The sequence below is a fragment of the Perognathus longimembris genome, chromosome 6 (assembly GCF_023159225.1).
Source record: "Perognathus longimembris pacificus isolate PPM17 chromosome 6, ASM2315922v1, whole genome shotgun sequence".
NCBI classification, from domain to species: domain Eukaryota; kingdom Metazoa; phylum Chordata; class Mammalia; order Rodentia; family Heteromyidae; genus Perognathus; species Perognathus longimembris.
In genome coordinates this window covers 12,776,858-12,792,890 of record NC_063166.1, presented here as the reverse complement: position 1 = coordinate 12,792,890, position 16,033 = coordinate 12,776,858, and the positions used below count along the sequence as shown (strand labels likewise).

The window sequence follows — 16,033 nt, the reverse complement described above, 5'->3', positions numbered from 1 at the left end:
TGGGGGCCGGCTAGCAGGGTCCAACAAGTGCCACCTGAGGCCCCCCTAGCCCACGCCTGATTAGAGCTCCATCCCTCAAGCCAAGGGGACACACAGGGTTTGACACTGCTGGGGACACCGCTGGAGCTCTGCCCTGAGTCAGGGGGCAAAGGTGAACAGGATTTCCACTGCATCGGGGCCACAGGATGCCCTCTTAGCCATTCAGGTCTGCTCCCAGTTTCCTCTGGGAACAACAGGGAGCCTGGGAATCTCACAGGGCTTCCTGATACCAGGCAGGAAGCACCTTGATCAAGTGGGGCCCTGTGGGCCTCTTCTTGGTCCAGAGGGAACCCCCCCCCCCCGCCCCGGATTTCTTCTGGTGGGAGATTCCCTGGTTGGCCTGCTGGTGTTGGTGAATGCTCAGGCACCCCGGCTCAAGCCAAGCTCCGTAGGGCAGCAAAGCTTCTTCTTGGAGGGGCAAAAGAGTGAGTCTTGGACTATGGGTGGGGAAAGCCAGTGGTTTTATTGAGAGCAACCTATAAGAGTCCACTCAGGTATGTGGACGAGATAAAACCCGAGCCCAGGTTTTATGTTTCTCCTCAGGCCCCTTGGGGGCAAACTTCTCCTGCAGCTTCTTCCATGTGCCTTTATTCATGTCCTTTATCTCTGCCAAGGTGTCTGCACAGGGAAACAGAAACAGACAGGCTGAGGTCTAACTCTTGATTACACTTCGGGGCCCTATCATAAGGCTTTCCCAACACAAACATGCCTCCCTTGCCTTTGCTTTTTTAGACTGTGCCCAGAAATTTCAAGTTGCACCCGGCTTCTGAGAAGCAGGTCATGGAGGTAATGGAGGCGAGGCTGGCAGTGACGGTGCAGGCGGGCAGTGGTCACCCGCCCTCCTCACCTCAGCACCAAGTGGGGCACAGGGCAAAGAAATGACCCCTGACTTAATTGCTAAACGTGGCCCACCCCACACGGACCTGATCACCTCCATTGTGTGTGAGGTGCAGCTGAGGCAGGCGAGGGAGGACACGCAGGCTGCTCAGGCTGCACAGTGGGAAGTGCTGGAGCCGGGGGCCCAGCCTGGCAGTACAGGCTTACTACGCGTGTGGGGGGCTGGGCAAGCTCTGGGGAGGTGGATGTAGGCCTGGATCGACGCAGCATCCCTCCCAAGACCCCTCAAGCAAATCCTAGCCACTGAGCCACGCGTTCCTCATCTGTAAAATGAACACAACCCCAACCTCCACAGTTGTGAGGAAACGTGCTTGGCAACCAATGACAAAGCAGCCATGGTCACCAGTGCGGAGGCGGAGGGCTCGGAGGTGAGGGCGCTGCTTCTCTAAGAACACCCACCACCTACCCGGGCACCCACAAGCCAAAGCAGGGCTCCTTTGCTCATGCCATTGATAGCTGGGGCCCGGTGCTTTTTTGTTCGGTCACTGAGGGACTTTCGTGGCATCCAGGCCTCTGTATGTGTCAGTAGCACCTTGGTCCTACCAGTTGTGATGGCTAAAATTATGTCTAGACATGGCCACACACCCATGGGGGACAGAATGCTCCCCAGCAAAAAAATACTGGCCTCAAATTTCCAGGAGTAAAATTCTATGATCTCTGTTCCTGTGGTTTTGCTGGCATTAGGATTTGAACTCTGCTTGTACTTGCTGGGCTTTACCTGTTAGGCTGGTGCTCTAATACGAAGCCATGCTTCCAGTCTGGTGTTTTGCTGATTGTTTTAGAGATGGGAGTCTCATAGATTTTTCTGCCTGGGCTGGCTTTGAACTTTAGTCTTTTAGGATGACAGGAATAAGCCACCAGCATCTGGCTAAATCTGTTTTCTTTTTGGTGCTGGGGATGGAACCCAGAGCCTTGTGTATGCTAGGCCAAGTGCTCCAGCAGGGAGCTACATTCCTAGCCTGTGGGTTTTGTTTTTTGTTTTGCCAGTCCTGGGGCATGAACTCAGGGCCTGAGCACTGTCGCTGGCTTCTTTTTGCTCAAGGCTAGCACTCTACCACTTGAGCCACAGCACCACTTGTAGCCTTGTCTATATATATGGCGCTGAGGAATTGAACCCAGGGCTTCATGTATGCGAGACAAGCACTCTATCACTAGGCCATATTCCCACCCCGCTGTGGGTTTTTCTTTTGGAGACAGGGTCTCTTATGTAATTCATTCTGGCCTTGAACTTGTAATCTTCCTGCCTTCACCTTCCAAGTGCTGCAATTATAGGTATGTCCATTACACCTGGTTCCAGGATGTCTAATTTTACCTGTATTTTAAATTTAGATAGCCTCATGATAATGTTTAGCTTTCAGGGCCTAAATTTCCATCTGTTAACAAAATTTCTGGAGACAAAGAATAGCTTTTCTGAACAAATGAGGTAACTGTTTATGGTCAAGGAACTCTTGACTAGACTGAGACATGCACTACTTCTGACGCAGTGCAGTGTTCTTCCCTGAGACGTTCCCGGAAGTCCAGCTTCTCCCAACGGGGCACCAAATGTGATGCCCGTCATGCAAACCATGGCCGCACACCATGGCTACACTCATGTTCCTGACCCTCGGATCCTCGCCACATGGCGCTGTGGGTCTTTTCCTCCCTTCAGAGGTAACACCTGGTAAGCTTACACACTCCTAACAGGTGCAACAAAAATATGAGACTCGCTATGAAAACAAATTATCAGCAAACTTTCTGGGGCCGAACTCCCAGCCAGAACAAGCTACAGCACTGGCCACTGGTGGGGCCTGGTCCCCCAGGCTTGCTTGCTGCCTGCTGCCCTGGCTCATAGAGGCTTTCAACCAAAGGGGCACAGACAGGGCCTATGAACTTGTTTGCATTCTCCTCCCATGCTTAAACTTTGCTCAAACTCTTTGGGCTCCTCATGATGTCACTATACAGCAATGCTTGTGAGCACACAGACCCACGGACCCTGGAATAAACCTATACATGGGGGGGGGAGGGGAAGGCCCACAAAGTGATTCTGTCTGGCCAGAGTATCTTCACCCCATAGTTCCTGACAACAGTGGGTGACACCACACACTGAAATCTGCTCAGAAGGGTAAGAGTTTTCTACAAGGTCAAATCCCCAAGACATAGTTACTGGAGGCTGCCAAAAGGAGAGCAAAGAAAGTTCTAGAGGACCAGATGGCAAATGTTTCAAGGCCATGCCCTCCTAGAAAAGGTTAACCTATTTTTGTATACAATATCCTTGGCAATAAAAATAGTAATTTTCCAGTACCTGCCTACTTGGACCCCGGCTCCGTGGCCACCCTGCGCTTTCAGTGACAATGGAGATGGGGAAGTAAGGAGGGGCGGGCTGGGCAGGGGGTTTCCTTATCTGTTAACTAAGGTCTAGCCAGGACGCCAACACATACCTAGCCAGACCTGTATCTCACCCCCAGGCCACGTCCCCTGGGTCAGATAACTCATAGGCGGATATCCCCATACTCGTTTACTGAATAGTTTTTTGTTTTAATGAAAACGTTTATTGTTTATAAAGCCCCCTTAGGACCATAAAAATAAAATTATTTTCCTTCCATCCTCATTTCAATGACTTCCATTTGGCAAATATGTATTCCCCTGTTCCCTGCTGCCCAGTCTTGAATTTAAATGTACTAAAGATGGATTTTTCTTTTGTAAATAATGCCTTTGACCTTCTCTGTACTCTATGGCCCCAAAGCATAAACTCTGTAGCTTCCCAATTTCCTCTGGGCTACTGCACAAAGCTTCCCATCATGCAGAACTGTATTAGACAATTCCCCTTGGCCTTTCAAACTCAAAGCATTATTTGCAAACTAACCACACAAGGCAGCTATGGTTTCAATACCTGAGGACAGGATCAGTTTGTATTCTTCCACGGACAGGCCACTGAAGCTGGTGTCTCTGGGGCGAGGGTACTGACACAGGAACAGGAGAGAAGGGAGAGGGCATTAGTTCTGTAGCATACCAGCCTTGTTCTCCTGCCTAAGTTCATCTGGGCCCTGGGCATCCCTAAGCCAGGAGACCTAACAAGATAGTGCCACCTGGAGGTCATCAGGAGGCCTCACATGACCCAGGACAATTGAACTGGCAGCTCCAACTCTTAAGGCACACACAAATACTCTGGGAAAGAATGGCTGATTCAGAAGTGGGCTGCAACTCTGCATTGATAACTAGCAACCAAGTTTTACCTACACTGCTGCTCAGAGATCACACGTGGAGTATAAAGCCTTTAGAAGAAATCCCTTTTGTGTGCAGGATTTTGTATCTGGCCATGTCTGTTTTTCAAATCTGGGCAAAACAACACTACATGGAATTTGACAGTAATCATGCCAAAGCTGAGGAAAAGCACAGCTTTGTGTGGCAGCACTTCCCATCACCCTGTCTTCATCCCAGTGTGATTTGTCAGTTCCATCAGAATGGATAGGAAAATAGGTATAAGATCCAGGGTTGTCATTCTCAGGAGCACATTCTTGCATAATAAAATACATGGCTTTTATTCATAATTTGAAATAGCTTTTATTTAGGTGAACTCCAAGCCTCTGCCAGCCACCAATGTTGGCTTGGTTAAAATTGCTAGTTACATTTGAAAGTAGCAAAACCACAATTCTTTACAAAACACTATATAATCAGATCTCCAGCTCTCTTACTGGTCCCCATTAGAGGCTGGGGTTCAAGACTGCAGCCCACTCACCTTGTGTTTGTAGTAGTTTGAATGGAGTCGTGCTAAGCTCTCATACATCTGATCACAGGCCTCAGGCTCTGCAACCTGAAAGACAAAGCATCCCCAGAGATGTGAGCAGGGGGATTCAGCCCCACTACTTCTGCATCCTGAGGCGGGGGGGGGGGGGCCTGAATGTAATAAAGCATTCATAGGAAGCTCTGGTGCCTCTTCCCTGGAGGGAGCAAACCTGGCCTGTAGTTCCTGTTGTGAGAAGTCACTTTTTTTTTTTTTTTAAAGAAAAAAAACTCATGTCAGGCCCAATGGCTCACACCCGTAATCCTAGCTACTCAGGAGGGTGAGATATGAGGATCGTAGTTCAAAGCCAGCTCGGGGAGAAAAATCCCTATGAGACCCTTATCTCCAATTACCCTCCCCAAACCCGGAAGTAGCACTGTGGCTCAAGTGGTAGGACACTAGCCTTGAGCACAAGAGCGCAGGGATAGTGCCCAGGCCTTGAGTTCAAGCCCCACAACAGACGACAACAAAACAACAACCCCTCATCAACATTTCGACCTACAGAAATCTCCATCAACCAGAATCAAACATGTCACCATGCCAGGTGTGGGTGGAAAGGAGCTATAGCAATGTGGGCTCCAGGAATTCGGAGCACAGCCTCAAGAAATCAAGTGACTGGTGTGCGCCAGGCGGGGGAGAAGAAGGGGCAATGCACGCTGCGTACTAGCCAGACCTGCCGGGGAGCAGTGTACAGGAATGAGAGCCTGGGCTGAGAAATCAAAGTGTTTTGAATCAAACTCCAATCTGAAATGTGGTAAAGACTTTATGAATTAAACTTTAATCTGAAATGTGTTAAAAAGGTTTTATGGGGCTGGGGATATGGCCGAGTGGCAAGAGTGCTTGCCTCGTATACATGAGGCCCTGGGTTCAATTCCCCAGCACCACATATACAGAAAATGGCCAGAAGTGGCGCTGTGGCTCAAGTGGCAGAGTGCTAGCCTTGAGCAAAAAGAAGCCAGGGACAGTGCTCAGGCCCTGAGTCCAAGCCCCAGGACTGGCCAAAAAAAAAAAAAAAAAAGATTTTATGGAAGTCCTCTTCCCTCCAAATCACTGGGGCTTTCATCTGTGGATGTGGGGAGCTGCTGAACCTCTACAAGAAGGAAAGAACGCAGAAGGCAGTGTTTCTGGTGAGGCAGGTGAGTGGAGAACCAAGACTGGCTGCAATCATGTCCTAGACCATGTGGACTTGTGGACAGAAAGGAGAAAATATTAAGTTCCTCGGGTGCCCCACTGAAAATTCTACAGGGTAGGCATGTCGATTAAAGATGATTTTTTTCTATTTTCATATTTTTTCTTCTTCTTTGGATTGGGGTTTAAACTCAGGGCCTCCTACTTGTCAGGCAGGCACTCTAAGGCTGAGCTAGGCCTTGCAAGTCCTTTAGTGCCTAGACCACAATCTACCTATTTTAGTCTTCCCATTGTTGTTGGGATGATAGGCATGCCCAACCACACCCAGTATACTTCCAATGTGATTTCTGCCCAGGCTGGGAACCACAATGTTCTTAGTCTCAGGCTCCCATACAGCTTCAGATGGCAGGTACCTACCACTGAATCCAGTTACCATTTGAGGAGGACTAGCACAGATTTTGACCCTGCTGGCTTTGAACTAAGAGCCTCCCGTTTTCACCTTCCCAAGTAGCTAAGGATTATAGGTGTGAGCTACTGGCACTTGAGTCATACCTTTTTTCAATTTTCCCTTCCTCTGCCCTTGCTATCATTCATCTTTGTAGTTCTTTACATTTTTTTTCTGCCAAGATTCTAGAAGCTCCTCAGAACCATATTTTCTCTTATATATTTTCCCAGAATCCAAAGGATGGATTTTTCTAACTTACATCCTTTCTAGAAGAGAGAACATATAAATAAATCAGGAGTTAAGTGTTTTAATAAGGCAGCTCTGGTTCTGCCTTTGTGTGTCAGTCAAATGAGGTCTCACACTGTGCTGGTCACCCGGGGCTCAGGCTGCTGAGAATGCCCAGGAAGCTACCTGAGGACAGGAAGAACTGCGGGGGAGTCATCACAGGTTCTCTAGGAAGGGCCAGTGGGACGGAGGTCAGCAGCCACGCCTTGGAGAACATCTGACCTATCACTTTTCCAGCAGGCCCACGAAACTAAACCAAGGGCCACAACCAGGAGCCACTACTCAAGTCAGAATAACACAAGCACATGCCACAGAAGAAAAGAGAGACACAGGTGCAAAGGCTTCAAGAATTTTGGATCATTAAAAGATACCTGCATGTACTTTATCTTCCACTTGCTCTCTTTATACCTGAATACTTAGTGCAAACTCAACACTCAGGAAATATGCACAGCCTGAATGTGGGCAAGAGTTGCTCTGAGGATGCTCTGGCTACCCACAGACACCAGCCCCTCCTTGGCTGCTTCCCCCTTGGCTAGGGAGAGTGGACGGCCACTGCCTGGGGGGATTCTGGCCCAAGCGCTCACCAGCTATGGGATGTCAGTCATTACTTAAACTCCCACACTTACAAGAAACTGTCACATTCCCTTTATTACCTCCACAACACAATTATTTTTCCTCTGATTCCTTTGAGTGGAAGAGAATAAGGCTCTCTCGCACATTCCAGTGTATGTGTCCTGAGGACAAGGACAGTCTCCTGTGACCCCAGATAAGACGACAGCATTCGGAGCATCTAAGGTTGATGTAACACTCTTATCTAACCCACAGTCCACATTCCAATTGTGGCCCTCAGCTCAGTATGGCCCTGTGGAACAGAGGACCACCTGCTGCATTGCGCTGGCATGCACCACGGTCTCCTTTAATCCAGGACAGTCCCTAGGCCTGTCTTTGTCTTTTATGCATTGCCAAATTTAAGGCATATGACCAACTTAGCCTTTCTTTGGAAAGAAAAGATAATAATAGTCCCCTGTTCTGAGGGTAAAGTGAGGATTAGTGAGGTAATGCCTGAACTGCTTTGAATTTTGCCTGGAACACTGATAAGGTGAATCAGAGCTTGTTTTGAATATTAGCAAGTAAGTAGCCAAAGTGGCAAACTAAAAAGAGACAGGACAGTCCAGGGCAACTCTTGAAATTGGGGTGTGAAGGGTGTCACAGGACCATGGGAGAGGTCTGTGGGGCAGCCAAGAATGAGTGCTGGAGAAAGGCCAGCCAAGACAATGAGCCCAGGTACGAGGGGGGGGGAGGGAAGAGACTCCAGACAGGGACCAACTAATGCACACGTTTGTGAGACCCTCCCATCTCAACCAATGAAAAGCTAGGCATGGTGGCTTGTGACTGTCATTACAGCTATTCAAGAAGCATTTATGAGGATCCTAGGCAAAAATCAAGATCTTATCTGGAAAATAACCAAAGTACAAAAGGCTGGAGGAATGGCTCAAGTGGAAGAGCACCTGCCTGGCAAACACAAGGCCCTGAGTTCAAATCCCAGTACTGATCCCAAATAGTCCTGTTTACTACTTAGAAGGTTATCAACAGAGACATGTGTCAAATTCTGGAGCCTACATCTTATACTTTAGAGTCCAGATATTCCTGAACTTAAAAAATACAGCTTTTTTGATGAACTGTACTATATGTTTTTAGGAAGAGCCTTACATGCAAGCTTTAAATTACCTGCTTTCACATTCACACCTAATGAGATTACAGACATTTTAGGACTAATAGCAGTGCTGGGTCTGAAAAAGGCAGCAGTAGGGACATTATGAAAAATTCAGCACTGCTCCCTAAATGTGAATAAAATAGATGTTCAACTGACAAAGTGTCCTTTATAGCTCTATTTTTGCTCCTTTTGCATTTCCCCTGCTCAGTCGTCAGTAAATTTCTCTTTACCATATTAAACTTTTATACATACAAATCTACATCAGTGCCGCAGGCACTGATTTCGATTTTCAAAATTGAATTTTGGGTGGTGACAGCAATTGGTACAGGGCTCCTATGAGTCACACAAAGGGATGCATAAGCACTTTTGGGAGCCGGTGCTGCAAACTGCTTTGCTAATTAAGGTAGAGCTGGATCTGGTCCAGAAAGATATGTAACAAGGGTCTTCATGACTTGGTAATGAACTTCTGAAATGAATTCATTCTGTTATGAAGCACACTCCTTTCGACTCAACGGCATGTTTCTTGAGCACCTACTATGGACTGTGCTGCCAGGGGGCTGGGCATGGAGGACACCTGGTCTGGCTCTGGAGAAGATATACACACACACTGAACACTGACTATGTCTCAGGAGAAGGGGCACGGGAGCTGGCACTGCGGAGGTGGGGTGGGCACTGTTGCCAGGCTGCCTGAGTGGGCAGATGTGGTGGAAGGATGGTGCTTCCTGCAGCGACACTGCCTGGGCAAGAGGGAGCCACAGCCCGCAACCCTGGACCAGGGCGTGGGGCTCAGAGAAGCGACTGGCATGAGAAAGCTCGGGAAGAGATGTTTCTGTCAGGCAAGTGGAGTCCAGGGCAGAGCTTCACCAGCCTGGGAGGCGCCACATTCTCAACAAGTTCTATGTTTGGGCTCTTGGTGTGTGTGGTACCACGGAGTCTCAGAGGTTCAGAACCACTTGGGCTGGGCTGGAGGCAATGAGGCCACTGTGCTGAGGGTGGAGTCATGCTGGGGGGCGGGAAACGACTGGAAACCCAGATTGGATCTTGGACTCAAAGCCTAGTAAAGTGCTGACCACTGGCTGGTAACTCACCCCATGAGAAGCAGCACCTGTACCTTAAAATATGTCCAGATCAATATGGCTCCTGAATTGTTTTCTCTCTCATTTCACTCCAAATGGCTCTTTTTCACTTTAAAAACTTATTAGAAATACCATAGTCTGTTCTTAGGCCAGTCCTCAAAAATCAAGCGTCAGGGGCCCAAGTACAGGGACCATGAAATGTGAGGTGGCTTCATTGTGCCTGCACACCAGGCAGATCCCCACTACATCAAGGAGCCAAAGCTCTGCCTCGACTGGATGACTCAACCACTGAATTCTCCTTGGAGGTGGCAGTACAATTACATGGCTAGAAACCCAAGACAAAGTTTGACTTAATTCAAAGTAGGCCAATTAGTTAACCCTGGCTATAATTGTAATATGGCAGGTAGACAGGCAGGTGGGCCCACCCTGGGTCGCATTTCCAGGTCCTTCTCAGAGTTGGCTCATGCGGGATAAACGGGGCTAGTGTGCAGTCAACACTGTTCAAGAAGCTGCTTATCTGCCTAATGAGCTCATTAGAAGAGTCGGCTCCTTCCCCTGTAGTTAAGTCAACAATCACAGTTGTTTTGCCACCTTCCCCCATGTTGTGACGCTTTTATGAGGCTCCCAATGCTACAGGGAACATGTGTTCTTTTAAGGAGACTTATTCAAAGAAGGCCAAGACCCACAAACATAAAGACCTGCACAATAGGGCAGAGGGCGGCAGAGGTGTTACCTGTGTTCCAGCTTCCCACTATGACACCCCTCCTGGTGGGTTGGGTGGGGGGCATGAGGCTCCCCAAAGGGCAATTTGAGGTGGGATAAATGGAAACAGAGGTTTTAGTGCCCTGGTTTGGAGCCTGAATTATTAATTTGCCTTCTAGTGAGCCTGGCTTTTCCTGCACTGGTGTCCCACTGAGGGCCATTTTTCTTCCCATCTACAGTGGGAGGCAGTGGCTGGGGCAAAGAAAAACAGGTAAGCAAAACAGGGAAATGTTTCTTTCTTGTCCAAGTACCCACAATCTCAAAACGTTTGAGAACAAGGAGGAGTGGCCTGCTACATATGGAACAAGAGACGAAAAAGAAAGAACTCAGGAGGAATGATAGCTGAGGAAAGGCTATCTGGGCCAGGATGGCTAAGACTGCTTTCTCTTTGTCTCTTACTGCCAAGGCAATTCCAACAAGTTGTTTTACTCTTCTTGTTTGTTTTCCTCATCTGAGAAATGGGATGACTATGCCCTGGACTACATGGAGGATGAAATGAAATGAGATCATTCACCAAGTGTGCTATGTACCCTTGCTAGTTCTTGTTAGGACACAGGAAGCCCAGAGGCAGAGGAGGCCTGTCAGTCTGCCTCTCCTCAACAAGACGATTCATCAGACCTGCTTCCCTCTGCAGCCTGCTTCTGGTAAGTGGCATAACCAAGGGGATGGGGAGGGTGCATACTAATCAGCCCACTGAGTCTCATCCCCACCTCCTGCTGCCAGTGTAATGGAGAGTCTCCCTCTACTAGAACTCACCTTTCTTCCCCAAGGTCTTTATAAATGACTCAGGGGTGTCAGTGGGAGTGAGTCACAGTGCTGCTTTCAATTCCAGCAATGGGGGCTGCTCCCTCCAAAAGCTATCACCAAGATTTACTAAGCCCAGGCTCCATTTCAGGTGGCATCAGGATGAGGTACCATGACAATGGTCCTGAGTGATGGGCCTGCTGCCCTCCTGACAGACCAGAACGCATCCATCAGCTGGGACAGAACCATCAGCAGCGCCATGACTTGTACCTGCAGCTATGACTCAAGCCTGGGTAGGCCCTTGGCTGACTGGGAACTCTCTCTAGATGATGACAAAAGATGAAAACATCCAAAGGGAAAGTTCTATCCTTCGTGCTGGCTATCTAACACTAACAACCAAGAAGGTGACTACATTTAGCCTCTGATGCCCTACTGTGAGCTCCTTGGGGGTGAGAATCAGGCTGTGTTACTGCAGCTCCACAAACACAGAAAGCTCCATGTCACTTCTCACCACATAGGACACAGGAATATTCCTTCTCACTCTTCATTACATTTCTCCATCTAGATCTGCTTTATCAGCAGCTGTACTCAAATGACCTGACTCATGAGCCATAAATACAATCACTTACTCATCTACTCATTCAATGTTTTTTCCCCTCAATGTGGCAAGCGATACTTTAAATATTGAGTGGAGGGGTAAAATCCCTATTCTCAAGAAGCACCCACTAAAAATAAAGAGGGAACACAGCCCTAGAGTCTACAGGGTTTGAAGAGTTAAGACCAGTTACAATTCTTTGTGTTTTTTTTTGTTTTTGTTTTTGTTTTGCTGGTCCCGGGGCTGGAACTCAGGGCCTGAGCACTGTCCCTGGCTTCTTCTTGCTCAGGTTAGCACTCTACCACTTGAGCCACAGCGCCACTTCCAGCTTTTTCTACATATGTGGTACAGAGGAATGGAACCCAGGGCTTCATGTATGTGAGGCGAGCACTTTACCACTAGGCCATATTCCCAGCCCTTGGTTACAGTTCTTGACTCAAGGTCTTTATACTGTGGGCCAGTGAGGACCACCATAGATCACATGAGTACAGAGTGACTTCCCCTGACTGCCAGAAATCCTGGGCCAGAATTTCCACTACCACTACCATCCAAATAGCAGGCTGGTGGGACTGGGAATATGGCCTAGTGGTAAAGTGCTCGCCTCCTATACATGAAGCCCTGGGTTCGATTCCTCAGCACCACATCTATAGAAAAAGGCCGGAAGTGGCATTGTGGCTCAAGTGGCAGAGTGCTAGCCGTGAGCAAAAAGAAGCCAGCGACAGTGCTCAGGCTCTGAGTTCATGCCCCAGGACTGGCAACAAAAACAAAACAAACAAATAGCAGGCTGGTGACAAGGATGTCACTGCAGCATGCTCTTGCTCTATCAAGTGGAATGATCTGGCTCTGGTTTTGAGCTAAGCTGGGAAAAAAAAAAACAACTAAAAAAATCCAACACCCCAAACAAGATTAAAAAAAAAATCAAAGAGAGATAAAAATCATGTTCCTGTTGTGCATGCCACAGATCACTTCATACCTCTGACCTCTTGCCTAAACCCCAGGCTCAAATAACCAGCTGTCTACTTGACATTTCCATTTGGAAGTCAGTCCACTTGGCAACTCAAGTTTCAAGTGTTTAACACCAAGCTTAGGATGGTCACCCTGTATCCTACCTCTTCCTGTCTAGTTTTTCCTATCTCAGTATATGATGGCACCTAGTTTCTCAGGCCAAAAAATAAAAATCTAGTGCCAACCTGGGTTCCTTTCTTTCCTTGACCCCACATCCAATATATCTGTATCCTGTTGACTTGCAACATTACAACCTGAACCCAGTTATTTCCATCTGGGGTGCTGCTAACCTCACCTGAACCACGGAAATCTCCAGCTTTATCACAGTGGGCTTCTCCCCAGCCTACTTGTTTGTTCTTGCCTTTATAATCCATTGCCACACACAACCAGGGTGACCTTTCAAAACTAGGTCACACCAGTGTCCTGACTAAAATGTCCCCAATGAGTTCTCACTGGCCTTACAAGAAGTTCGAATTCCTAATCAGAGCCACTAAGACCCTGGGTGCCTGGTTCCTGCCCTTCTTGGGCCTCAAATCTCAGCAAACCCAACCTTACTACCTTGCCATAATTCTGGCTTTCTTTCTATTCTTTCCCAGGACAGTTTGATCTCCTCTGTAGTATCCGGAATACCACTCACTCCCCTCAAGTGCCCTCTTGGTTCATCTTCTTCTTTTTTATTTTTAGGTCTCACCTATACTTCATTTCCCAGAAAAAAGCCAGATTAACAATATAAGTAAACGTTGCCTTTGTGATGCCAATTGCAGTACTTAGTTGGGCTGTTTTACATATGTCTATTACTTACTCCTACTCCTAAGATGTAAAGCCATACGGGCAGGACCTCACCAGCTTTCTCCCTAACACCTACAATAGTTAGTTCCTGGCACATAAGAGATGCTCAATAAATATGTGCGTTATGAAACAACAATGCAGGAGGAGTGACACCTATGACACACACAGGGAGGGCCCAACCTTGATGCATGTTTTTTTGGGGGGAGGGGGAGAGGGAGGAGGGTAGGAAGGATGCAAAGTCTTGGTTGGGGGGCCCTGCAGAGGCTCTTGGGGATCAATCTGGTCAACACAAGCTACACGATGAGGTACTAGCACCATGTTATGGAAGCAACAAGCCCCTGGTTGTAACTACCTGTGCCAGGGGCTGCGGGTTTCAACCCTGGACCACCTGGACAGCATCTAAAAACACTGAGGCAGAGGTCTCACCCCCACCTATTCGGATTCAGTATAAAGCACCTGCAGTTTCCACAGGCGTCTTCTTCAGAAGTCCAAGGAGCAACCGAGGGAGAAAGTAGGGACCGGGCATCGCGCTCGCCCAGCTCTCGGGGCGGACGGGGTCCGCGCGCACGTGCTGCCTGGAAGGGCGGGCCGCGCATGCGCAGGGCCGCCGGCAGCCCGTTCTTTGGCGCGGCCCATCCCGCGTCCTTCCCGCCCCTCACCCCAACCGTCTCCCCTCCAGTCACCTGCGTGTTCTCTCCCTCCCGAAAGGCCTGTGCTACCCGCTGCCGCAGGTACGTGCCCAAGTCCCGGCCCTGTTTGGTCTCGTCCACGGGCCATTCCTCACAGAGCTTAAGGAAGCGCCGGTACCGGCTGGCCGCCATTTTGGGCCCCGCTTTCCCCGCCCCCCGGGGAGGAGGGTATCGACGCCGGCGAGTTGGCGCGTGCGCAGTAGGGCTCTCAAAAAAAAAAAGACTCGCTCCAGGTGGGCATGCGCAGTTGCTGGGGCGCCGCTTCGTGTTCCTAGTAGTGGCGCTGCTCGCCTGTCTTTGCAAGCCCGGCGAGCTGAGCCTGGCGTCTTCCGGAACTCGCTCCGCCTCCAGGGGCAAGACAGAGGTGGAGTGCCCTAGGGACAGCTTCGCTTTCTTTTTCAATGCACAAACTAAAAATAAAAATCCCTCCCCCAGAGACCTCTCCTGCTTTGCATAAGGGACACATTTGCATGGAAATCCAGGTTGTTATGGATAAAGATGGGTTTGCACTGAATCTTGTGGAGAGCACCGGTGGTTCTCTAACTCCCCTCTACCCTTCCCTCCCCCCCACCCCCTGCCCCAGTAGCTACCGCAGCTCATACCTTGGCCCTCCTCAGCTATAGTCCTCTCTTCAGCCTCCTTAGCACTGATTTTCTTCCCCGTGCCTCCGGTCCCCCACCCCCACCCCCACCCCCACCCCCACCTCCACCCCCACCCCCACCCCCACCTCCACTCCAATGCACCGGTTTTGTAACTGAGCTTTGTTTATAGGTAGGTAGGTGGCTTCAGCCTGGAAAAACTTTTCCAAAAAATAAGTTTTCTTTTTCATTGTAGCAAAATACGTAAAACAAAATGTACTATCCTTTAATATTTTTAAATAAAATTGTTATTATAAAGGTGATATACACAGGGGTTACTGTTACTTAAGTCAGGTAATGAGTACATATCTTTTTTGAACATTTATTATTTAAATATTGTGTGTGTGAGCACATGCGCTTTCTTTTGAGACAAGGTCTCACTTATGTAGTCTGGCCTCTAACTCATGATCCTCCTTCAGCTTCCCAAGTGCTGGGATTACAGGCATGGCTCACCATACATGGTTTATTTTAAGCGTTGGAAATGTGCAGCTCAAAGGTCTTAAATACGTTCATAATGTTGTGCAGCCATCTTACCATCCATTTCCATTACTATACTGTAAAATTGAAACTGTACCCATTAAACATAGCCCTACCCTACATTCCTTATCTAGAGGAAGTCATACAGTATTTCTCTTTTTGTGACAGGATTATTTCACTTAGCATAATGTTCTCAAGATTTGTCTGCAATAATATATGTCAGAATTTCCTTTTCTTTTATTTCAGTATGGAGTTTGAACTCAGGGCATTGCACTTACTAGGCAGGTGTTCTACCACTTGAGCCATGACACTAGCCTTTTTTGCTTTAGTTATTTTTTTAGGTAGGGTCTCACTTTTTGCCTGGGATGGCCTGAACTATGGTTCTCCCATTTATGCTTTTGAGTAGCTTTTGATATAACAAGTATGAGCCATCACACAACCCCTTTATTGTGGAGGGTATATCTTGAAAACTTTTCACTTGCCTTGGCTTAGAACTGAATTTCTCCCCATCTCCATCTCCTAAGTAGCTAAAACTACAAGCATGAGCCACTGTGCTTACTTCTTTCTTTCTTTTTTTTTTTTGGCCAGTCCTGGGCCTTGGACTCAGGGCCTGAGCACTGTCCCTGGCTTCTTCCCGCTCAAGGCTAGCACTCTGCCACTTGAGCCACAGCGCCGCTTCTGGCCGTTTTCTGTATATGTGGTGCTGGGGAATCGAACCTAGGGCCTCGTGTATCCGAGGCAGGCACTCTTGCCACTAGGCTATATCCCCAGCCCCCTTACTTCTTTCTTGTCAAGGCTGAATTGTGTGTCATTGTATATATGTATGTGTCACATACTGTGTTTCCATAGATTTGTTCCTAGATACCTTGGTTGCTTCTTGATGTTAGCTATTGTGAATAATGCTGCTATAAAGATGGATGCCCTGCTATCACTTCCTTCCTCCTTGTCAGTTCCCCACCCCACTCCATGCTGGAGATTGAAGTCAGACTC

The 16,033-nt window shown here is 48.3% G+C and overlaps 1 protein-coding gene across 1 annotated transcript; it reads right to left on the bottom strand.

Moving 5' to 3' along the window:
* Positions 1–483: 483 nt before the first annotated feature.
* On the bottom strand, positions 484–14,093 carry LOC125352690 (ubiquinol-cytochrome-c reductase complex assembly factor 2). The gene is made up of 4 exons (XM_048347948.1): positions 13,923–14,093; positions 4,652–4,726; positions 3,806–3,875; positions 484–657 (listed from the first exon to the last, which is right to left on the bottom strand). The coding sequence occupies exons 1-4, from the start codon at positions 14,058–14,060 to the stop codon at positions 530–532; spliced, it is 411 nt and encodes a 136-aa protein (XP_048203905.1). The 5' UTR covers positions 14,061–14,093; the 3' UTR covers positions 484–529.
* Between the last annotated feature and the right edge of the window lie 1,940 nt (positions 14,094–16,033).